The following is a 24,283-nucleotide window of genomic DNA, read 5'->3' as shown; positions in this document are numbered from 1 at the left end:
CTGTCCCTCTGCTGGACTGGTCCACTCGAATCTTCTTCATATTAAGACAAGCAAGTGTTGGTAAAATGAGTGTAATTATCACTCTCATAGGAAAAGCAACAAGAAAAAATATAAATATACATTCACGTGTAAAAAATAAGAGTATGCTACACGCAAACGCGCGTAACACATACTATGAATATATTAAAGAGAAAATAACAGAAAAGCCATGAAAAAGCTTTCTATTTTCGGACAATACAATGTTAATTAATATGTTTTTTTTTCTTACCACATTAATTTCACAAATTACCAGCTCCCTTTAATAGTTTTCAGCCAGCACCACCTTCCTCCCTTCATCCCAAGCCTACACGTGTCTAGCAAAACACACATGTATCGTGCTCTGTTAATTTTCAACTTCTTCTCTTCTTTATTGCTCTTTTTACCGTTTTTTCAAACTTATGCTGATTCCTCTCTTTTCTTCTTCCCTCTCGCACACGATCTCTCATGATTTCAATCGTTTATCCTTCTTCATTTACAGTTTTCTTTTTACTTCCTATTTTTTAGCCATTATCAGTGTAGTGTGTAACGTGCATTTAGGTTTTAGGCTCCACATTTGCTATTAACTGCATTTTCTCTATAAATAGCAACATGGTTTCTACAAGATCAACTCCTACAAAAGAGAAGAAGGATTCTGTTGTTCCTGTAAAAATGAAGCGGAAATTAGTAAAAAAAGCTGAAAAAGATGTTGAAGGAAGCGGTGTTGCTTCTGCCTCTGAGAATGTCAAAGCAAAGGGAAAAAAAGTGGATGAAACTGGTTTGAAAAGAAGGCGTTTGGCTTTTGATGCTGTACCTGATCATCAGAAAGTTCAGAAATCCTTGCATATTGAAGAACCAACTCGTTTGGTTCAGGTAATTTTTTTTATATCTATATTTTTCATGTATAAGAGATGTATTTTGATATATAATGTCATGTTCCATTTTAAGATTAGTTTATAAAATAAGTTTATTAATCCTTGTATCATTTATGTATATTATATGTATCTTAGATCTGTGTTTTTTTAGGCTCTAAGATTTGTGTTTTTCATTTTAAGTTTACATTAGTAGGCTCTAAGATCTGTGTTTTTGTAAATATTATATATGCATCTTATATGTTTTTTTTCATGTAAAATTATTTTATATACAAATATTGTATTTTAGATTTACTAATTATGTATTTTTTGTGTATCATTTGTGTATATTTGTAGAACTGGGACTACTTGTTAGATGCGGAAGATCGTTACACTTGTAGAGTGACTATGCCTTTAAATTTTAAATATATTGAGGACATCAAGAAAACTCTTTCTGATACTCAACTGGAACTTTTCAAGAAGACATTTCTTGGTCATTTTTTAGACTTGTCGCCGTTGTGTAATGTTGAGCAAAAAGCGCAACTTGTAATAATCCGGAAGTCGGAATCGATCCCACGAGGAGTGAATCTAGAGCGATTGATGAGAATGAACTTTAGTTGCGATTCAATTCGTTTAGCATAATAGACAATTGGAATTTGAATTCAAGTATCAATTTAACAATAGCAATTAACTAAAACAAAACTTTCAATTAACAATGAATCAACAATTCTAGAAGACTAAAGCGCTTAAACAATTACGGATAACTCAATTAATAAAGGGGTTTGGAGGTCGAAACTACGCTTAGGTCATGCAATCAATGGTTCGGGTCTAGGGCTTCAACAAGTGAACCGAGCGTTCCTAAAGCATAACTCCCACTCTCTCGAGCCTCAAGGAGTTATAAAATCACAAACAAGCCAACTAACCAAGCCTAATCCACTCTCGTGGCACTAAACACGATTAACAAGCCAATTGGCGATTAACAATCCACTCTAAGGTTTTCTAATTTCTAACCCACTCTCATGGTGTCATTAATTAGGATCCTAATTGATCTATCCAATTAATTAACCTTCTCTCAAAGTGTTAACCAACCTAGAATCATGCTTTAGGTAGCTAATCTAAAACAAGCATTAGGGAAATCAATTAGAACAACAACAATAAGCCCAAACCCTAACCCAAATCATACATTTCTAAACTTCATTTCAACCCCCAAACAAAGGGGTTTTAGCCAACCATGGCTAAAACAACAAACATCAAGCAAATACAATAATAAATCATTGAGAGATAGATCTAATTACCTTTGTAGAAACCCAAGCCAATAACATTCAATAAGATAATACTTCAATAATAAAATGAGAATAAATCTTCAATAGAAAAAGCTTAAGTATTCAACAATGGAGGAAAATATGAAAATCTGGAAATTCTATTGAAGAAGGCAAGGACTAAACTTAGGGATTTCTAAAATTAGGAGAAGATTTAAAAGTACAATCATAGAATAAAGTCTAGGAAAATCTTCTATACCTAAAATAGAGATAAGGCCCCTTATATAGTACTTACAAAAGAAGGAAAAAGACAAACATTCATTTACACATGTGTTGGGCCCAAAATAGCAAATTAATAAAGCCTTGTTGCATCTTGAACTAAGATTTCCCCGTTCCAGCAAGCCCAAGCTCGAATAGAGCTCCTTGGGCTAAATGAGGAGCCCGATTCGAGCTGCCATTTTCTGCTCCGGATCTCGATCTTCAAACCTTCATAACTCGGTGTAGAAATGTCCGATTAAGTCGATTCTTGAACCGTTGGAAAGCTTAGGACGTCTACTTTAACTTTCATGAAGATCACGAGTTCATTTGAGGCTTCTAGCTAGTCCGAATTGGTCAATTAGTGCCCAGGGGTCAGCTTTTCAGATTTGCAAATGAGCTTCTGCATCGCTTTTGTCGTCTTTTCCAACTTTTGCACCAAAATGCTTCCGCAATGCTCCTAAGTACCTGAAATACTAAAACACGTAATAAGGCATACGAAATACCATAAAACCGTGATAAAACGTTAATAAAGCATGCGGAAACGACACTAAAGATAGGAGTAAAATACTCCTATCAAACCTCCTCACACTAAATCTTTGCTTGTCCCCAAGCAAGAAATGAACTTAGGCAAAAACCGACTACTTGTCAACAAAAGTACTCCCAATCGATAAAGGTGCAAATGCAATTCTCTAATGTCAACAACTCATGATTCATGCAAACAAATGAAGAATGCAATAGATAAGACATATGAAAATGGCACTCAAGATAAAACAAAAGTTTGACAATTCTTTTCGAACGGCAATCACGAGAGTACTATCACTTAAGGGACATGCGAGCATTTGGTCAATCTTAGAATATGAACACAATGGCAATCACTCATAACCATAAAACACAAGCAAAAGTATCTCACAAGATTTCGCTCTCACACACAAGTGTTTAAGGTAAAGAAATGAAGCACACAAAACACGGAATTCCCATAGGTTTGCTTTTAGTCCTAGACTCCACTACTTAGCTCGGTGATCAATAATTATCATATGGACTTTTACGGGTTGTAACTTGGCCAAAGGTCGGGGTAGGTTGAAGTTAATATTTAAGCTAAACTTGACTTGAAACTAGATAATACATTAATATCCAAAAACTTGGGCTAGCTTGGATTTTTTAACACACTTGAACTCTTTTTACATTTGAATGCCTTTATTTCTTTTTTCTTTTCTTGCTTTCTATTTTTTTTTTTTATTATTTTTTTTTTCCTTTATTCTTTCTTTGTTTTGATTTTCTTTCTTGTCTTACTTTCTAGGCATAAAACTCTCTTATAAGTTCAAGTTCAAACTTTTTTTTCTTTTTTTTTTCAAGCTACTACCTCAACCTCCTCACACTAGTTCTCAAGTCAAGTTCGGGTGTTTAGAGTGGAAATGGAAGACGAGATTGGTATGTGAATACGGTTATATCAACAAAGGTCTAGGCCCAACTTGGCTATCTAGAGGTACAAGGTAGGCATTTAAAGTGGTCTCTAGAATTGGTTACACCTATTGTCATATTCATCTAATCATTAATCACTCAACAATGTAATCTCGAATGGACACTAAGCAAATTCTAAGAATTCCGGCACAAAATGACACTCACAATAATAAATTAGGCTCAAAATGCTCTCAAAATTTAGCAAAAATGGTGTCATGCTCAAATGCTTAAATCTTATGAATTCATGCCAAAATATGCTCATACTCCAAGTGACACAAAAATTTCAATTCAAAACACATATCATGAATCCGAGTCAAGTACCTCGATCATACCCAAAAATCATACCATTTTAAGATTCGTTTTTGAATGCTAACTACACATGTCTAATTCCATTGCATTTCATTAAGCAAGCATCAACCATAAATTGTTTAAACTAGACAAAAGCATTTAGACATTCATAAACCGGGAGGTACTAATTGTTGACAAATTTCCAAAAATTGCATAAAGTCTCATTTCCAAAAACATGATTTCAAGACAAGAGATTACATCCAAACAACATAACAAAGCTTTAGCGGAGGCGACTCGACAACTAGACTACTAACACAAACTAAAACAATAAAGCAAAATAAAACACACTAAAGCATAAAACAAGATAAATTTCAACTAACGACATACAATTGACTAACCCTCCTCACACTATTTCGAACTTAGTCCCTAAGTAAGAAATATAAAGCAAAATTGTATGAGTTGAGTTAGAGAAATGCAAATCTTGTTTTAGTCGAATTCCGGTGGTTCGGGCGATGGAGTTGGAGATGGATAAGCCGGCGCCCCCGGGGCATTGAAATAGTCACGTAATTTCTCCTCGTGGCGCCTTTGTCTATCATGAAGCCTCGTCATGCGATATTCCATACGTGCCCACATCTTGTGTTGATCCTCCATGAATTGGAGTTGGGCGGCTTCAAAGTCATTCCTTGTATCCACATTAGGAGCGGGAGGCTCCCATTGCACGCCCTCCGGTATTGCTCCTCCTTCGGCGCTTGTTCCGGCCGCATTTTTGTCTTTCCGTCGCACCGGCTCTTTAGGTCGCCTCGGCTCTACTTCTTGTCTTAGTGATGCGCGCAACCTAGGCGGAATTGGCTCGCCGGGATGTGCTTCCACCCAATTATCATGCTTGTACCTTCCCACAACTCTTTCCTTCCGCACATACCCTCCGATGCTCAAGTGATCCATGTCTATCATTCGTGGCGGTTGAAGTTGATACTTGCTTTCATCAAACTCTGGATCTTTTCGTGCCAAAAACAACACTAACCATCCAAATCCTTTCTTCTTTTGGGCTTTAGGCTCCTCTTGAAGCAACTTTATCAACCGATACGCCAAATGCACTTGCTTCTCTCGTTCCGTTGAGTGATTCAAAGCTTGCAAAAGGAACAAATCCGACCGTGCTATTTTGTGATGCTCATGGCGTCCATAGAAGGTGTAGCTGTACCACTTAAGCAAGATTATGGTGGCAATATCCCGAACCTCTTTCAACTTGGAAAAGTGTGAGTCGTAGCTTGGTTTCCCCGATTCCTTGTTCCATATCACGTTTGCATCAAAATCACCTTTATGCGACAATTCTTTCATCCCTAAGTCGGTTAACCCAAAATCTTGATACAGGTTGATCATGGAATATTCCTGCTCCTTGCCATCCAACCGAAAGGTAATAGAAGTGTCAGTGGTGGACTCAATTGTAGTGAAGAATTCGTATGTGAGTGCTTCGCATTGCTCATGTGGTATCCTTATCAACTTATCAAGAAAAAGGAATGAATGAGATCATCCAACTTCTCATGAATGCCCAATTTTTCCATAGTCATCCAACAAATTTCATACGCATCGGTGACACCAAATTCCATAAGCTTCTCATAGCGTTCACCCTCACTAACCGAGCGGATTTCGAAGGGTGCCTTGTATTTCCGTGAGAGAGCCCCGAAATTGGTTGTTTTCTTCGATGAACGGATAGGTTGTGGTGGTAGTTCAACTTGAAATTCTTGCTCACTAGGAGGTATGGATTTTTGCTTGGAGGCTCGGCTTGCTCTTGTATTCCGAGACATTGTAGAGGAGGGAAAAGGGTGTTTGGAAGTGTGTTTAGTTTTGAGTTTGGCTTGAGATTGGTGGAGATAGAGCTTGGAAAATTTTTGCTAGAAGAAAGAGAATGGAGGTCTTGGCTATGGAGTTTTTGATAATTGGGGAAAAGAATTTGGAGAAGAAGAAGTGTTGGAGTTCTTTTTATGGTAAGATTTGATAAATATGAGAAGAGAGGTGAAGATCTTGCCATGTCAATGATCCTTGTGAAGTGTGTTTTAAATTGGAAGGCCAAGATTTGAACACCTCATCAATCCAAGAGCTAAAAAATTCCACCAATAGAAACATTTAAAAAAATCACCCCCCCCCCCCCTTATACTTTAGTAGCTCGAATCGAGCTATACCTTATCAAGGTGTAGCTCGAATCGAGCTGGTGTAGCTCGATTCGAGCTACACAATTCTGAGAATCAGAATTGTGTAGCTCGAATCGAGCAAGCTTGCTCGATTCGAGCTCCTTCTTCAAGGGGAGTTCGACTTCTTTTTTTTTTTCTTTTCTTTTTTCGCCACACCTACGCACCAAAACCAAACACACCGGCGTTATCTCGAACAAAAAGACATAAAACTAACAAAAAACAATATCTAAACAATCTAAAGAAGGTAAAACAACAACAAAAACCTTAAATCGAACCTCTTGGGAATGCCTCCCAAGTGCGCTTGTTTAAAGTCGAAAGCTCGACCGTCTCACGGTGGACTCATGTAGGATTTGTGAAAGATATCTCATCTTCCACCCGATTCGTCAAGGGTCCAAGATATGGTTTGCACCGGTGGCCATTAACCTTGAAAGTTTCACCCTTAGAATTCTCCAATTCCACCGCACCGTGATTCGCCACATTCCGGATTTTGAATGGGCCACTCCAACGAGATTTCAATTTTCCCGGAAACAACCGCAAGCGTGAATTGTAAAGAAGTACAAACGAACCAACCTCTAAGACTTTTGGGGAGATGTGAGCATCATGCCATCGCTTCGTTTTCTCCTTATAGAGCTTGGCATTCTCATATGCCATGAATCAGAATTCATCTAACTCATTCAATTGAAGCAATCTCTTTTCCCCCGCCTTCTTGAAGTCAAAGTTCAACTTCTTAATAGCCCAATACGCTCTATGCTCAAGCTCTAGAGGAAGATGACACGCCTTCCCATAAACAATACGGAATGGTGACATACCGAGTGGAGTTTTGTAGGCCGTCCTATACGCCCACAATGCATCATCCAATTTCAAAGACCAATCTTTCCGGGATCCATTCACCGTCTTCTCGAGAATTCTTTTCAATTCACGGTTCGAAACCTCAACTTGGCCACTCGTTTGGGGGTGATAAGGTGTGGCGACCCGGTGATGCACATTATACTTCCTCATAAGAGCTTGAAATTTCCGATTGCAAAAATGCGAATCACCGTCACTAATAACCACTCTAGGAGTCCTAAACCGATTCACTAGCCGCTTAAGAAAACTCAACACCACTTTAGCATCATTAGTGGGCAAAGCCTCCGCTTCTACCCATTTTGAAACATAATCCACACATACCAAAATGTATTGGTTTTTGAATGAAACCGGAAAAGGCCCCATAAAATCTATACCCCATACATCAAATATCTCCACTTCTTGAACCGAAGTCAAAGGCATCTCGTCTCTTTTTGAGATGTTGCCTACACGTTGGCACCGATCACAATGGTCAACAAACTCTTTGGCATCACGAAATAAAGTTGGCCAAAAGAACCCGCTCTCAAGCACTCTAGCGGCGGTTCTAGCCGAACCATAATGTCCGGTCTCATGACATGAACTCAAAATGGGCATCATTTCCCCCAAGGAAACACATCGTCTCAACATTCCATCACCACATATTTTAAACAAAAAAGGTTCATCCCACAAGTACCTTTTAACATCGAATAAGAACTTCTTCCTTTTGTGGGATGTCAAGTCCGGAGGCATGACTCCCGATGAGAGGTAATTTGCAAAATTGGCATACCATGGTGTCTCCACTTCCCGAATCATCATAAGCGTTTCGTCCGGAAACCGCTCATTAATCTCCACACCAATAGGAATTGGTTCCGGATTCTCGAATCTCGAAAGGTGATCCGCCACCACATTCTCCGTACCCTTCTTGTCTCGGATTTCTACATCGAACTCTTGCATGAGAAGAATCCACCGAATGAGCCTTGGCTTTGCATCTTGCTTAGTGAATAGATACCGTAAAGCGGCATGATCGGTGTATATGATGCATTTCGACCCAAGCAAATATTGTCTAAACTTGTCGAGAGCAAAGACAACCGCCAACATCTCCTTTTCGGTAGTGGTATAGTTGAGTTGTGCTCCCGCCATAGTTCTACTAGCGTAGTAGATCACATGCACCCGCTTGTCCTTTCTTTGCCCCAACACGCAACCCAATGCTTGGTCACTAGCATCACACATTAGCTCAAAAGGCAAACTCCAATCCGGAGATGAAATAATGGGAGCGGTCACAAGTGCCAACTTTAGCTTCTCAAAAGCATCTTGACAATCCCTTGTGAAGTCAAACGACGCATCTTTTACTAGCAAACTTGTCAAAGGTCGAGCAATCGACGAAAAATCCTTAATGAATCGCCGGTAAAAACCCGCGTGGCCCAAAAATGCTCGAACTCCTTTGACCGTAGTCGGAGCGACTAGTTTTTCAATAACCGCCGTTTTTGCCCTATCCACTTCAATTCCCGCCTCTGATATCCTATGCCCGAGTACAATTCCTTCATCCACCATGAAGTGGCACTTTTCCCAATTTAGCACTAAATTTGTCTCCACACATCGTGCTAAAACCCGCCTTAGATTCGCTAAACAACCATCGAACGAATCGCCAAACACGGAGAAGTCATCCATGAACACCTCCATAATATCTTCAATCATATCGTTGAAGATTAAGGTCATACATCTTTGAAATGTGGCGGGTGCGTTGCATAGTCCGAAGGGCATTCGCCGGTATGCAAAGGTACCGTAGGGGCATGTGAAGGTCGTATTCTCTTGATCTTCCGGGAGGATTAATATTTGATTGTAACCGGAGTACCCATCAAGGAAACAATAAAACTTGTGTCCCGCTACCCTTTCTAACATTTGATCGATAAATGGTAGCGGAAAATGATCTTTTCGGGTTACCTCATTGAGCTTCCGATAATCGATGCATACTCGCCAACCGGTTACCGTCCTTGTGGAGATTTGCTCTCCTTTTTCACTCTCCACCATCGTCATACCGCCCTTTTTAGGAACACATTGAATGGGACTAACCCACTCACTATCCGAAATCGGGTAGATTATTCCGGCGTCGAGGAGCTTGACGATCTCTTTGTGCACTGCCTCCTTCATATTCGGATTCAATCTTCGTTGCCTTTGAGCCGACTTCTTTGACTCGTCTTCGAGATTAATCTTATGCATCACAATTTGAGGACTTATTCCTCGAATGTCGGAGATTTGCCAACCCATTGCTAACATGTGCTCTTTCACCACTTGCACAACCTTCCTTTCTTGATCCTTAGAGAGCTTGTTTGAGATGATTATCGGCAAGGTCTCGTTCTCCCCAATAAAAGTATACCGGAGGTGTGGCGGAAGCGGCTTCATTTCAACTTTCGGGGGCAACTCCGAAGATGGTGGAGTCACACCATTGCTCTTGTTTAAACTTTCCGGCTTCGGTTCATCCTCTCTAGTATATTCATCATCCCCCGACTCGGAATGAAACGAAACTTGAGAGATTTGTTAAGGACAAATTTCTACCCTCTTTGCTTCGTTCAACAATTGCACATTCTCCCGGAGTTGCTCTTCCACAATCTCATCAATCACATCAATTCTCATGCAATCCTCCTCCTCGATGGCATTCCGCATCACTCTCTTCATATCAAATTCCACACTTTCCTCATCAATTCTCAAGGTGAGCTTGTCGGCATGAACATCAATGAGAGCACGTCCGGTGTTCATAAAAGGGCGACCAAGAATCATAGGACATTCTTTATCTACCGCATAGTCTAAGATCACAAAATCCACCGGAAAGATGAATTTATCCACTTTAACGAGTACGTCTTCCACTATCCCATACGGCTTTTTGAGAGAGTGATCGGCAAGTTGCAATACCATCGAGGTGCGCTTTACCGGTTGATCACCAAACAAAGACCTAAAAAGAAACAATGGCATCAAGTTAATACTTGCCCCAAGATCACACAAGCAATTTATAGCATTCATATTTCCTATAGTGCAAGGTATAGAAAAACTCCCTGGATCCTTAAGCTTTATCGGTAAGTTGCTTTGGATTATGGAACTACAATGCTCCGTGAGCGGTATTGTCCCACCTTGCTCCCAACTACGCTTGTTCATAATTATGTCTTTCAAGAACTTTGCATATTGGGGCATCTCCCGAAGTGCATCCGCCAAGCTTAGATTGATTTGCAATTTCTTGAAAATCTCAAGGAACTTGTGAAATTTTTCGTTTCCTTGAGCTTTCCTTAACCGGCTTGGGAATGGAACCGGTGGTACAAACGGTGGCGGCGGTGGTGGCCTCACATAGGGCTCTTCAACCTCGATAACCACTTCCTCACATTCCGTTGGTAGTTCTTGGCTTGAGCTTGCTACATCAACAATCACTTGAGGCTCATCCTCCTCAACAACATGCTTCTTCCCATTGGCTTTCTCAAGGTTTCTCCCGCTTCGGAGCTCTACCGCCTTAACTTGCTCTCTAGGGTTGTTTTCCGTAGTGGATGGCAACCCTCCTTGAGGTCTTCCTTGAAGCGAAATTGCCATTTGAGAAATTTGAGTTTCCAAATGATGGATAGTAGAAGCTTGATTCTTCTCCCTTTGCTCCATTTTCTCTAACTTCTCTAGCACTTTGGAAAGCACATTTCCCTCATCCGTATTCTTTTGTGGTTGGAATCCCGGAGGGTGTTGAGGTCTACCACCATAGTTGTTTCCTTGCCCTTGATGGTTATGATAAGGGCCTTGATAAGGACCTTGTTGTTGGGGCCTATTTCCTCCTTGGAAACTAGGACTCGCTTGTTGATTTACTTGCACATTACCTTGGCCCTCTTGATTCCTCCATCCGAAGTTAGGATGGTTTCTCCACCCCGGATTATAGGTATTCGAGTAAGGATCATTCCCTTGGCGTTGACCTCCCACATAATTCACTTGTTCACTCCAAGTTTTACCCGTGGCATAGCACTCATTACTTCCATGATTGAAATCTCCACAATGCTCACAACCTACTTGGACATATGCAACCGGAGCATTCCGTGGACCCACTTGCTTCTTCAAGGCATCAACTTGACTTTGTAAAGAGGCATTCATTGCCTTCATCGCTTCAAACTCCTTGGATTGGTCAAGTGTCATTAATGCCTTTTGAGCCGGTGGTCTTCTCCTTTCCGAGGACCAAGTGCTACTCACCATAGCCAATTTTTCAATCAACTCATTAGCCTCATCAAGCGTCTTTTGCATCAAAGAACCTCTCGCGGCCGAATCAATGGTAGATCTTGTGATCTCACCCAAACCATTATAGAATATTTGAAGCACATGTTCCCTTACAAGCCGATGATGAGGTACGTGCCTTTGGAGATCCTTGAACCTCTCCCAAGTTTCATAGAGAGATTCCTCCTCATATTGGTAATAATCAATGATGTCCTTTGTCAACTTCGCGGTTCTCCCCATCGGAAAGTACTTGTGAAGGAAAGCTTGAGCAAGATCCCGCCAATTGTGGATTGATGCATTAGGTAGTGATCGAAGCCACAAGCTAGCCTTGTCTCTTAGTGAGAACGGAAACATCCGAAGCTTGATTTGATCGGAGGTGACATTATGGAGCTTGAATGTGTCCAACACTCCCAAGAACTTGGCTATGTGTTCATTCGGATCCTCACTTGGTAACCCAAAGAATTGGCACCGATTCTCTAGGAGTTGAATCGTGCTAGGCTTGATCTCAAAAGTAGCCGCGGTGACCGGTCTTGCAAAGCACCCATAGGTAGCATTATCCACATCAGGGAGGAAGAAATCCCCCAAAGTTTGTCTTTGTGCTTGATGGCCTTGAACTTGAGGGTGATTGTCCCCTTGTTGCTCTTGCCGATTCCTCTCATCGAGTGGAGGAGGCGGATGTTGCCTCACTCCATCGTCTTGAGGGTGATAATGCTCCTCCTCATAGTTATCATCCCCATGTTCCATGATAACGGGTATACGATTCTCCCTTCTCACACTTCTTTCAAATCTCCCGAGGTTGTCTTGAAGCGGTTCTAGCGGAAGATTGGCCCTTCGTGTATTGTGCATACACTATAGTTGATCTTCTACACAAACAACAACAAACAAACCACGCGTAAATCCGAAAAGAAGCAAAAACAACAAAAGTGATAAAAACAGAAAATAAAGCTAACTCGACCGAACAATAACTAATTTCAATCAATCAATAAACACTCGTCACTCCCCGGCAACGGCGCCAAAAACTTGTTGAGCAAAAAGCGCAACTTGTAATAATCCGGAAGTCGGAATCGATCCCACGAGGAGTGAATCTAGAGCGATTGATGAGAATGAACTTTAGTTGCGATTCAATTCGTTTAGCATAATAGACAATTGGAATTTGAATTCAAGTATCAATTTAACAATAGCAATTAACTAAAACAAAACTTTCAATTAACAATTAATCAACAATTCTAGAAGACTAAAGCGCTTAAACAATTACGGATAACTCAATTAATAAAGGGGTTTGGAGGTCGAAACTACGCTTAGGTCATGCAATCAATGGTTCGGGTCTAGGGCTTCAACAAGTGAACCGAGCGTTCCTAAAGCATAACTCCCGCTCTCTCGAGCCTCAAGGAGTTATAAAATCACAAACAAGCCAACTAACCAAGCCTAATCCACTCTCGTGGCACTAAACACGATTAACAAGCCAATTGGCGATTAACAATCCACTCTAAGGTTTCCTAATTTCTAACCCACTCTCATGGTGTCATTAATTAGGATCCTAATTGATCTATCCAATTAATTAACCTTCTCTCAAAGTGTTAACCAACCTAGAATCATGCTTTAGGTAGCTAATCTAAAACAAGCATTAGGGAAATCAATTAGAACAACAACAATAAGCCCAAACCCTAACCCAAATCATACATTTCTAAACTTCATTTCAACCCCCAAACAAAGGGGTTTTAGCCAACCATGGCTAAAACAACAAACATCAAGCAAATACAATAATAAATCATTGAGAGATAGATCTAATTACCTTTGTAGAAACCCAAGCCAATAACATTCAATAAGATAATACTTCAATAATAAAATGAGAATAAATCTTCAATAGAAAAAGCTTAATTATTCAACAATGGAGGAAAATATGAAAATCTGGAAATTCTATTGAAGAAGGCAAGGACTAAACTTAGGGATTTCTAAAATTAGGAGAAGATTTAAAAGTACAATCATAGAATAAAGTTTAGGAAATTCTTCTATACCTAAAATAGAGATAAGGCCCCTTATATAGTACTTACAAAAGAAGGAAAAAGACAAACATTCATTTACACATGTGTTGGGCCCAAAATAGCAAATTAATAAAGCCTTGTTGCATCTTGAACTAAGATTTCCCCATTCCAGCAAGCCCAAGCTCGAATAGAGCTCCTTGGGCTAAATGAGGAGCCCGATTCGAGCTGCCATTTTCTGCTCCGGATCTCGATCTTCAAACCTTCGTACCTCGGTGTAGAAATGTCCGATTAAGTCGATTCTTGAACCGTTGGAAAGCTTAGGACGTCTACTTTAACTTTCATGAAGATCACGAGTTCATTTGAGGCTTCTAGCTAGTCCGAATTGGTCAATTAGTGCCCAGGGTTCAGCTTTTCAGATTTGCAAATGAGCTTCCGCATCGCTTTTGTCGTCTTTTCCAACTTTTGCACCAAAATGCTTCCGCAATGCTCCTAAGTACCTGAAATACTAAAACACGTAATAAGGCATACGAAATACCATAAAACCGTGATAAAACGTTAATAAAGCATGCGGAAACGACACTAAAGATAGGAGTAAAATACTCCTATCATGTAATCAGCCTCAGCTTATACATTCTTTGTTGCTGCGAGAAGTGAAGCATCCAAATAATAGGGAATTGTGGTTTAAAGTTTCTGGACATAAACTGCGGTTTAGTATTGAGGAATTTGCTGTGATTACGGGGTTAAATTGTGTTGGTGATTTCAATCCTGTTTCTTATGCTCCATTACAGAATCAGTTGATTGATACCTATTTCCCAAATAGTGAAGTTACTCGAGATGGATTGGGTGTCATATTTCTGAACAAGGTTTTCAAGTCGGATGAAGACGCGGTTAAATTGGCCGTAATTTACTTGTTTGAGTGCTATTTGTGCTCAAATGAGATTAAATTTCAAAATGTAAGTCGCTTTTTTATGGATATGGTTGATAGTGGGGACTATAACTCAAATCCTTGGGGTATAATGGTTTTTCGATCTACCATTGCTGATATGAAGAAGAGGTTTACTACAAGAAGACGGCTCAAGTTTTACAGGCTTAACAGTTTCCCTTTGGCTTTGCAAATCTGGTTCTATGAAGTCTGCCCTTTTGCTACTAATAAGATATGTTTTCCTGTTACTAAACCAATGTTAGTTCCTCGAATGCTAAAATGGCTCAAGAGTCAAGACAAACTAACAATCAAATATCTGAATGAGGCATTTTATGATCAGACGCGTGAGCAGGTATGCTGTTTTTTTAACATAAATTTAATTTCTGTTACTTTTATGTATCATTTATGTATAATTATGTATCTTAACTGTATTTTTGTTTTCTTTTTGTCAGTTGATGCTGAAGAATATTGTTCCTACAGCTCAAGAAAAAATGTCTCTTGATATATCTGGTTTTTTCCAAACTGGAAAGAAGAAAATAGTTGAAGATTTGGATTTTTCAACTGATGATGACGCTATTCTTGCTGATTACCTCAAATGTAAACAAGTTGAGTCTTCGAGACAAAGAAAAACATTTAATCTGTTGAAGAGTCGACTTAATGGTATCGAATCAAGTCAACTGAAAATACAATCTGAATTTTCTTCTTTGAAGACGGAGGTGAGAGTCATTTATGACTGTATGACGGTGATTGGCGATCATTTTGGCTTAAGCATGCCTAAGGTATCGTTTATTGTTAATTATAGTTTTTTGAATATCTTTAATGTTTTTGTTTAAGCTAATTTATCTATTTTTTATAGTTTTCTAAGTCTGTTGCTGTAAATGAAGTTCCCAATGATGATGATAATATAGGGGTAAGAGGTTTTTATTTTATATTTTAATGTATCATGGTGTGTATCAAAACTGTATATTTTATGTATCATACAAACTGTATATCATTTTGTGTATTTAAACTGTATTTCAGGTTTCTGATTACATTTTTCAAACTGGATATAAAGATGATGCTGATAATGGCGAGGATGGTGATGATGAGTATGAGAAAAATGAAGAAGAGAACAAAGATGAGGATGAGAAAAATGAAGAAGAGGACAAAGATGAGGCTGAGGATAAAAAAGATGAGGCTGAGGAGAAAGAAGATGAGGTTGAGAAGGACAAAGATGAGGCTGAGAATAAAAAGATGAGTCTGAGGAGAAAGAAGATGAGGCTGAGGAGGACAAAGAGGATGAGCAAAAAAATATAAAAGATGAGAAGGATAATGATAGAAATGATGATGGTGGTGTTGGTGGTGGTGTTGGTGGTGGTAATAAGAAAGATGATGATGGTGGTGTTGGTGGTGGTGGTAATAAGAAAGATGATGATGGCGGTGATGGTAGATCGATGCATGTTGAGGTATAATTTAATTTCTTCATGCTTAATTTCATTTTATATCTATATTTTAATTTTTTTTAATTTTAGGTCCCTGTTGAGGATGTAAATCAGGTTGGTTTAGAAACGGCTGCTGGCGAGGTATGTTGTGTATCAATACTGTATTGAATATGTATCATTTAAGTATATTTATGTTATAATTGTTATTTTCCTAAAATTAATTTTTTCATGCTTAATTTTTTATTTTTTATTTGTATTTTAATTTTTAGACCCCTATTGAGAATGTAAGTCAGGTTGGTTTGGAAATGGCTGATGTGAAAATGGCTGCTGGCGAGGTATGTTGTGTATCAATATGGTATCAAATATGTATCAGTTATGTATATTTATGTTATAATTGTTCTTTTCTAAATTTTAGTTTTCTATGGGGAGAGTAAGTGAAGCTGATGTGAAAATGGTTGCTGATGATGTTCTATTTTCTGAGAAGAAGAATTTTACTACTCCTATGGATAACAAACGGAATATCAAGCCGAGTAATTGATTGAAATCTCCATACTTGGCTAAATTCAGTTCTGAAAACAACGAATACCGCATAGAGAATGCTACTTTTGTTGTTCCTAAATTGTGTCCATTGGACAATAATTTAGGAGATGTTTTAATGTGCGATGAATATCCGGAGTATCATGACTGGATTGGTAAAGGACATTTGAGATATCCCAAGGCCAAAGAGTAAGCTCTTTTTTGTTTAGATTTAAGCTTTTTTTATTGATATTTTATAGTTTTTGATATCTTTTGTTTGCAGAGGAAGATTTATTAAGGAAACAGAAAATTCTATCAATCCTCCTTTCAATTTTGGTGTTGATGTCATTGATGCGAAAGATTTCTTTTTCGTTCTGGAGTATGGTGGACAGTCATTGAATACACGGGTAATTGTTGTTTATTATTTAGTTGTGATACACATATGATACACATTTGATACATGTATTTTACTTAAAGATAATTTTAGTACACTTATAATACATTTTGTTAATGCAGCACATGGATATCTTATTTTACTATCTGAGGAAGAAAGGAAAATATAACAGTAGCATACAAATGAAGTTCACAACAACCGACAATTATTTCGATCAAACTTTTCAATCTTTTGTGAGGCTTTTCAAGGATACCGGAGACCGAGACCTGATTTATGAAGATCATCCAATTTCTCAGTATATACGTGGCAAACGTATGATTGCGAATACTCCATGGGTTGAGTGTGAATTTGTGTTGATCCCTTTCCATGTGTCTTCAAATAATCATTGGGCCCTTGCAGTACTGGATTTTAAGCTCAAGACGATCACAATCTATAATTCCATGCGTTCAACTTTGAGTGCTTCGTCAACTAGATTGATTGGGAATAATTATGCCTCTTATCTTCCTTTATTTCTTTCCAAGTTAGATGTGTTCAAAGATAATCCCTTTTCTAATTTGCGTTCACCGTTCTATACAAGTCAAGGATTAGAAGATTCTTTTCAGTTGATTGTTAAATATGACATGTCAGAACAACAGTTCAAGTAAGTATAGTTTTTGTAATTTTATTTATTTACATATATATTGTATCTGACATGTATTTTGTGTTTTTTTATGCAGTGATTGTGGAGTTTTTGCATTCTCTTTTGCTGAATATATTGTGCATGGGAGAGAGCAGGAGCTTACAAAAGAATTTGATGTGAATTCCCATCGAAAGCGTTTGTCTTTTGGTCTTTATAAGTATGGAAAATGGAAGAATATGTTTAATGTTGTCAGTGAATCAGAGAGTTATCAGGACAAGGACCAGATGGATGGGAATGTGAAAGCAAAAAGATACAAGATTCGAGCTGGAAAACTGAAACTGTAGTTGTTATTTTGAATGAACAATGTTTTTTTGTGCTTTTTGTGTGTTTTATTTTTTAGGTTTGTTTGAACACTGTTTTTTGTTTGAATTAATGAAGTAAACAATGTTTTTTGTTTGAATTAATGAAGTAATCTTTTACTTTAATATTCCTTTTTATTCACACTTGCACTTTTTTTAAGTTGAATGTATCATTTATATATCTTACAGGTATAATATATGTATCTGAATTTAACATGTTACCAGATATACATATGTAATTGTTTTTGTGATGCTGTATGTATTATTTTGTGTATCATGTATGTATCAAACCTGTATAATATATGTATCTGACATTTAATATAATATCAGATATGTATGTTCTACGCAATTAGAAATTGACATACATCACTCTTTAATGTATCAGAATTGTATATAATACTTGGAAGTTTAAAATAGAATAAAAAACACTGAAAGAAATGAATAATCTAGGTATCTTTTGGCTTGTTTCGGCATGTCTTCCTATTATGTCCAGCGTGTCCGCATTTTCCACATTGCCCTTGATTCGGATCGTTTTTCGGATTTCCCCACTTTGACTGGTACCTACCCTTTTTAGGCCTTCCAGTTCGTGTTCTATTTTGGGGTGGTTTGACAATCATGTTCTTGATATGTTCTGGAATAATCCATTCTTCTTCCTTCTCCAATGGATATACAGTTTCAGAATATGTCGCTAACATAGCTGCATTTGTATAGTATCTTGAGCAGTACGCATAAGGTTCAATCTTCTTGTCGGCTAGAAATGCTATGGCATGTTTACAAGGAATTTCATCGATATCAAACTTTTTGCATGTACATGTTCTCTCGACCATGTTGACTGTGTACTTTTTACCATTCTCGAGAACTGTTATGATATCATCTGAAGATGGTTTCACCTAGTATAATAAAAACAATAGCAAGATACCGTTTATATACATATTTGATACATTGAAAAAGACAGAAATTTATGAACTTCACAGAAAAGCATATATATAATATATACAACATAAAATAGTGTTGTACTATCTAATATGAGTTTTACATACCTGTAGTTTCAGTGAATTAATGTAATTTTGCAGAAGTATATCTTCATGGATGGTTGAAAGTGTTGTGACTGTATCGATAGCAATTTTTCTGTGTTTGTATGAGTACTCTTGTTGGAGGTCATGTAGGTGCATAAATAAGGCTGTGATCGGCAGTTCTCTTGCATGTAATATTGCTGCGTTTAATGATTCAGCTAAATTAGATGTCATAGTTTTATACCTGTTTTTGAGAGAATGTACCCTTGACCACCTTTCATATTTGATTTGCTGAAGAAATGGTCTTACTCGAGCATCTAAGTTGTCCAACACTTTCATGTGGTAGTCAAATTCAACCTCGGTGTATGCTCTTGCTGCTGCAAAGAAAGGTTCTTTAAGTTTCTTGGCATTTCTCTTGAAATTTGTCTTGAGGTTATTGAGAAGGTGAAACATGCATACGCCATGAGTAGCTTCAGGATAAATCCTTTTAATAGCTGACTCTATGCTGAGATGTCTATCTGATACAATGCAGATACCTTCTCTTGTTCCAAAGGCCTGTTTTATTTTAGTGAAGAAATAATGCCATGAGTCATCATTTTCTGAATCCACAGCAGAAAATGCTAGAGGAAACAGCTTTCCAGCTGCATCTTGAGCTGTTGTAACAAGAAGTGTGCCACCAAATGTTGCCTTCAAGAATGTAGCATCAACTACAATTACTGGTTTGCAATACTGCCATCCTGTAATTGAAGCTTTTAATGCTGTAAATACATACAAAAATGTGCTGTCATCTCTCAATTGTATGTCTATGCTAGATCCCGGGTTTCTAGTTCCAAGCATATATAAAAAAGTAGGCAGCGATTTGTAAGATTCACAAGGCTTTCCTCTTAACATTTCAAATGCCAATTCTCTTGATCTCCAAGCCATCATATAACTGATCTTGACTCCATGTAAAGTCTGCATATCATTCCTTATATCTAATGGTGTGTATGTTGCTTTGACATTGAGATACTTCATTTTGATGGATGCCGCTATGTGTGATGCTGATGCTTGTTTTTGATTGTTGAATCTGGTCTCTATCGGGCATGTGTGGTTCATGTCTTGTTTACGAATGATGAACTGTTTTGTGTGAACATTAATTTACGCTTTCAGATACCATTGACATGTATCATCGATACATTTTACAAAAATGTTCTTTTGGCATGATTTAACTGTCTTTTGTTGGTAGTGATTATTGATTGCATGAAGTCGTAAGCATGCTTGAAGAGTAGCTTTATCTTTGAAAGTTTTTCCAACTGTCAGATCTATATCTTGTAGTGGATCTGATACTGATTCTTGATTTTGATCATCGTTACAGTCTATTGTATCAATTGCAAGAAGTTTTGTATACTGACCTATTTCGTCGAATGTATCAGACATGTATCTATCGTGTATCGATATGGTATCTTGGTCTCTGTTTGATTCTGAAATAGCTGTTGAAATACTTGCCGATGCATCTGGAAGAATTGTCTATATCTGGCTAGTATCACTGATAACTACTATGCAGAGAGGATACATAGTGAAGTCGATTTCCTTTTTCTTGATTTCTAAGTAAAATCTGAAGCTTGAATCATCACTGATTTTGAGTGGTGGATACTGAATCTTTACTTGATATTTTATCTCAATATTCTTGTTTTTCCAAATTTACTTGTATTTCTTGTGCTATTATATATAGAAGATCCAAATATGTAGAATTTTGAGGAATCATGACACCAATAACTTCAAAATCTGCATATTGATTTGCTTCAATCCAATTGCCTTTGTGTTGTATCATCACTGGAATAGATTCCATGATGATACAATATTTGAGATAAAAGATTTGAGGAAGAAGACGATGCTATTTTTGAGGAAGAAGACGATGATATATTTTGTGTATTTGTGATGTGTTTTTGATTTGATATCTTTTAAAAAGGAAAAAATCAAGTGTTATTTGAATCAGCTAGGAAAGAAACCCGTGTTTTAAGAGAATGCAACAATAAATAAGGCGCGGATCCCGTGGTAAATTCTCACTAACAGTAATGAGCTATCTATTACACGTGGCATCATATGATAGGGATGGTGGTGGTGAAAAGTTTTGATTGTTTTTGGTAGTACTGTAAAATAGGAGAGCTAGGTGGTAATTTGTGAAATACTGATTAATTAATGTGGTAAAAATGTGATTTTCTCTATATTAAATAGAGGTGGTAAATGAGTGTTTTCGGATGGGTTTGGATTTAGGCATTTTTAGTTTGTGTAATTTTGGGTCATAATTTTTTGAGAAAATTATATGTAATACGTCTAAATCTATTATCTTAGCAATTATACTTCGTCTAAAGTCACAATTGCGATTGTTCTTCTTTTTAATTTTTTATTTTCAAAATTACGTTCTTTTCCCAGTGGCATTCATTTTGCTTCTTTGACAGATGCATATTAGACACAATATCTCTTGTTATACTATATTTTCACTATGTAACTATATTGTCCTATTCGTATTTTTATTTCTTATATTTATTTTCTTATTATTGTTAGTAGCTGTTTTATTTTAGAGAAAATTACACTCATGGGCTGAATGCGGGCTTATTTTACAAAAATGCTAAGGCTTCTATATTCTTTCACCTATGCTAATTTATTTACTACATTAAAGTGCTGAAAATGGGATTATTTTACATGTTTTACGTGAATCGTTCCTACCCTACACCTGTCACCTTTCTTTCTATTTCTCCTTCTCTTTTCCCTCTACTCACCCTACTCTCTTATCTCATTCCTCTGCTCATCTATTCATTCTTCTCTTGATCCATGGTGTGGTGCAAAATAGAAAAAAACAAATAACACCCATTAACTTAAATTGATTCATTATTGGTTCACAAATTCAAAGTTTTAATCTTTAAATATTTTCACGGCGACCACTTCGTCGTGTAAGATAGATTTTGCCAAATCCGCCTTCGCTTAGTAAATTAGTCTCAGAAAAACCATTTGTTGCTCTTTCTAATTCTTCATAAGGCATATCTCTCGGCTCGGCGCTTTTGATCTTTTTTATGACCGTCGGTGGAATTGCAGCAAGCTTCGCCGGAATAACCGCGGTGGCCTGAATCTTCTTTTATGTTTTGACAGTCATGTTTAGAAGGAACAACTTCATGGTCATTTTCTTTATATACAAAGAAAAGAAATAAAATTATAACAAATGGTAAAACAATAACTAACTAACTATATTAAGAAAAATTTGATCTTGAGAGATGAGTTTTGTTTAGTAAGCTGAATAATGAATAGGGTTCTTTTTAATTTTGATAAATATTAGAGTTTTTTTTGTACTGGTTATGAGAAATGGGAGAGAATGCAATTGGAAGTTTGTGTTCAGATGCTATGTATTGACTATATGTATTCCCTATCACATGTGTGTATAAATAATTAGAAAGAAAGAAAAGAGAAAAGAAAATTTTTGGCTCATTTTGCTTGATCTAAAACAAAACACGGAAAAAGAGAACTCTCAATTCATAAAAGCCATTTTTTTCTCACGCAAGCAATTAAAAGATTCGTACTTTATTTTTTCATAAAGTTGTTTTTAGTTGATATTTGCATTTAAAGAAATATTTTTCCAGTTCTTAAAAATCTGTTTCAAAATTTTATATTATATTATATTATATATGAGATACATATTTAATACATTAAAAAAATTAAACCAACCGACTAATTCGATCCGTTTGTTTTTATATTTTGAAGATTTATTATAAATAGATTATTGTCAAAATTTTATATTATGGATATAATTTTGATACATATTTAATACATTTATTGTAGTTAATATGATATGGTCATCTTCACAAAATATAAATAATGGCGGTGGTAGGGTTTGATTTATTGGTGTGTTATATTTATTTTATACTTGGAAATCTAAAATATGTTACTTTGTATTTTAAATATAATTCAGATCTCGTAATTAGATAATGGATACATCTCCAATACGTATTCGATACATATTCGATACAAATGTTATACATGTATTTTAGTTGTATTTGCTAATATTAATTTTTAATATATAATTTATACGTGATAGATATATCCTTAATAGTATACGCGTCATCTCGTCAATGGTGGTACCTTAATGCTTTCGAGATACATTTTTGATACATATCTGATACATTTAGGATACATCATCAATACATAGCAGAAACAACTTAAAAAATATTTATATATATATATTATAAATAAATATATATGTCTTTTAGATATATTTGTTAGATACATCTTTCATATACAATTAAAATATGATAAATATATCCTTAATACGTATTATTGATAAATATTTTATACAATTTACAGAGCATGTGGCATATTTTTATTTTAATATATGTTATAAATACATTTCAACTACCCGTAAATTATATATTCAATGCGTTATATATACAACTCACATACAAATACTATACATATACAATACATCGCTTATATATATCAGAAATAGTTGAGACGCATAATGAGAAATTGTTGCAAATAAAAAAAAAATATTTTTATTTTTATTTTCTAGGACTACACGAGACCAATGTTCTAATTTTAATGCTAATGAAGTGGATAATATTGCTATGAGTTCTTTTTTTGTGTATATATCATGTATATTAAAGATATCTATATCGAGTAACATATAAAGATGTTATTGATGCGTGAATTTCAATTAAAGTATGTGATAGGTGTATCTTTAATTTAAAATATATTATATATACACCTCAAAGACAATAAAATATCAAATAATATCAATAACATTTTGATATTATATATACACCTCATAATTTATTATTTCTATGCTTTAATTTATAGTGAATAGTAACATATTAGAATGTTATTGATATTATTTGATGCGTGAATTTTAATTAAAGCACGTGATACATATATATTTTAATTTAAAATATATTATAAATACACCTTAGAGACACATAAATAATACATATTAATAATATATTTATTTATTTATAAATTTATGTTTGTTTTAGAAATATGAAAAAGTAATAATCAGGTATGTCCTTGATTCATATCTGATACATATCAGATACATAAATGATACATGTTTGAATAGTTTGACGAACTGACGCGTGACTGACGCACGGTTATGATGCGCGTGTCAGACGCATGTCAGACGCGTTTCTGACGCGTTTTTGACCTATTCTGACGCGTTTTTGACTTTTTTCTACCCTACTCTCCTTGCAACGTGTCAGCTTCTTGTGGAGTATGTATTTGATGCAATTTTTCAGATTTTGTATGTACTGATGTAATTATTTGGCTGAGTAAGTAATGTTGTTATTTGCTTTCTTTTTTTGTATAGTTTTGTCATTTTCTCTTTATTTTATTTATTCAATCATATTTATTTGATTCTTATTCATTTATTGTTTATTTTATTTTCTATTCAGATAATTATAATTTAATTTATCTATATTTTTTATTAAGATGATAAATATAAGAATAAATAATATTAGTAATTGTTATATGATTAATGTTAGTAATTTAATTTTATTATTGTACACACATTTATTTTTCAATTAAATACTTAATATGTTTTTATTTGGAAATTTGTTATCAAATTTTAAACACTTATTTTTAATTATTAAACACTTATTTTTCAGTTTTTCTTAATTTATACATTTATCTTCTATAATTAAATTTTTTATTATCTTTTCTTTTTGATTTTTTCA

At 36.1% G+C, this 24,283-nt stretch overlaps 3 protein-coding genes and 1 non-coding gene across 4 annotated transcripts; 3 read left to right on the top strand and 1 right to left on the bottom strand.

Moving 5' to 3' along the window:
• Positions 1-270: 270 nt before the first annotated feature.
• On the top strand, positions 271-3,877 carry LOC126657000 (uncharacterized). The gene is made up of 3 exons (XM_050351621.2): positions 271-888; positions 1,224-1,412; positions 3,737-3,877. The coding sequence occupies exons 1-3, from the start codon at positions 628-630 to the stop codon at positions 3,875-3,877; spliced, it is 591 nt and encodes a 196-aa protein (XP_050207578.1). The 5' UTR covers positions 271-627.
• A 7,605-nt stretch (positions 3,878-11,482) lies between these two features.
• On the top strand, positions 11,483-11,589 carry LOC126658937 (small nucleolar RNA R71). The gene has a single exon (XR_007634502.1). It is a non-coding gene; the product is annotated as a small nucleolar RNA R71 (small nucleolar RNA).
• A 4,531-nt stretch (positions 11,590-16,120) lies between these two features.
• Positions 16,121-17,628, top strand: LOC126656999 (uncharacterized). The gene is made up of 5 exons (XM_050351620.2): positions 16,121-16,415; positions 16,489-16,612; positions 16,722-17,239; positions 17,316-17,558; positions 17,619-17,628. Exons 1-5 carry the CDS (start codon positions 16,345-16,347, stop codon positions 17,626-17,628), a joined length of 966 nt encoding a protein of 321 aa, XP_050207577.2. The 5' UTR covers positions 16,121-16,344.
• Positions 17,629-18,023: 395 nt separating this feature from the next.
• On the bottom strand, positions 18,024-20,006 carry LOC126656998 (uncharacterized). The gene is made up of 3 exons (XM_056103778.1): positions 19,800-20,006; positions 18,618-19,706; positions 18,024-18,467 (listed from the first exon to the last, which is right to left on the bottom strand). The coding sequence occupies exons 1-3, from the start codon at positions 20,004-20,006 to the stop codon at positions 18,024-18,026; spliced, it is 1,740 nt and encodes a 579-aa protein (XP_055959753.1).
• Positions 20,007-24,283: the final 4,277 nt, after the last annotated feature.

The sequence above is a fragment of the Mercurialis annua genome, linkage group LG7 (genome assembly GCF_937616625.2).
Source record: "Mercurialis annua linkage group LG7, ddMerAnnu1.2, whole genome shotgun sequence".
In the NCBI taxonomy this organism is placed as follows: domain Eukaryota; kingdom Viridiplantae; phylum Streptophyta; class Magnoliopsida; order Malpighiales; family Euphorbiaceae; genus Mercurialis; species Mercurialis annua.
The sequence above is the reverse complement of the archived record's forward strand: the minus strand, read 5'-3'. Positions and strand labels throughout refer to the sequence as shown.

What these genes read in the sequence shown, in the direction of transcription:
- LOC126657000 (XM_050351621.2), top strand. Translation starts at nt 628, where the DNA reads ATGGTTTCTACAAGATCAACTCCTACAAAAGAGAAGAAGGATTCTGTT. An exon ending in AACCAACTCGTTTGGTTCAG is followed by an intron (nt 889 to 1,223) that starts GTAATTTTTTTT and finishes GTATATTTGTAG; the next exon opens with AACTGGGACTACTTGTTAGA. An exon ending in TTGAGCAAAAAGCGCAACTT is followed by an intron (nt 1,413 to 3,736) that starts GTAATAATCCGG and finishes TTTTTTTTCAAG; the next exon opens with CTACTACCTCAACCTCCTCA.
- LOC126656999 (XM_050351620.2), top strand. Translation starts at nt 16,345, where the DNA reads ATGTGCGATGAATATCCGGAGTATCATGACTGGATTGGTAAAGGACAT. An exon ending in AGATATCCCAAGGCCAAAGA is followed by an intron (nt 16,416 to 16,488) that starts GTAAGCTCTTTT and finishes TTTTGTTTGCAG; the next exon opens with AGGAAGATTTATTAAGGAAA. An exon ending in ATGTCAGAACAACAGTTCAA is followed by an intron (nt 17,240 to 17,315) that starts GTAAGTATAGTT and finishes TTTTTTATGCAG; the next exon opens with TGATTGTGGAGTTTTTGCAT.
- LOC126656998 (XM_056103778.1), bottom strand. Translation starts at nt 20,006, where the DNA reads ATGTCTGATACATTCGACGAAATAGGTCAGTATACAAAACTTCTTGCA. An exon ending in ATCACTACCAACAAAAGACA is followed by an intron (nt 19,707 to 19,799) that starts GTTAAATCATGC and finishes CACACAAAACAG; the next exon opens with TTCATCATTCGTAAACAAGA. An exon ending in TTAATTCACTGAAACTACAG is followed by an intron (nt 18,468 to 18,617) that starts GTATGTAAAACT and finishes TTATTATACTAG; the next exon opens with GTGAAACCATCTTCAGATGA.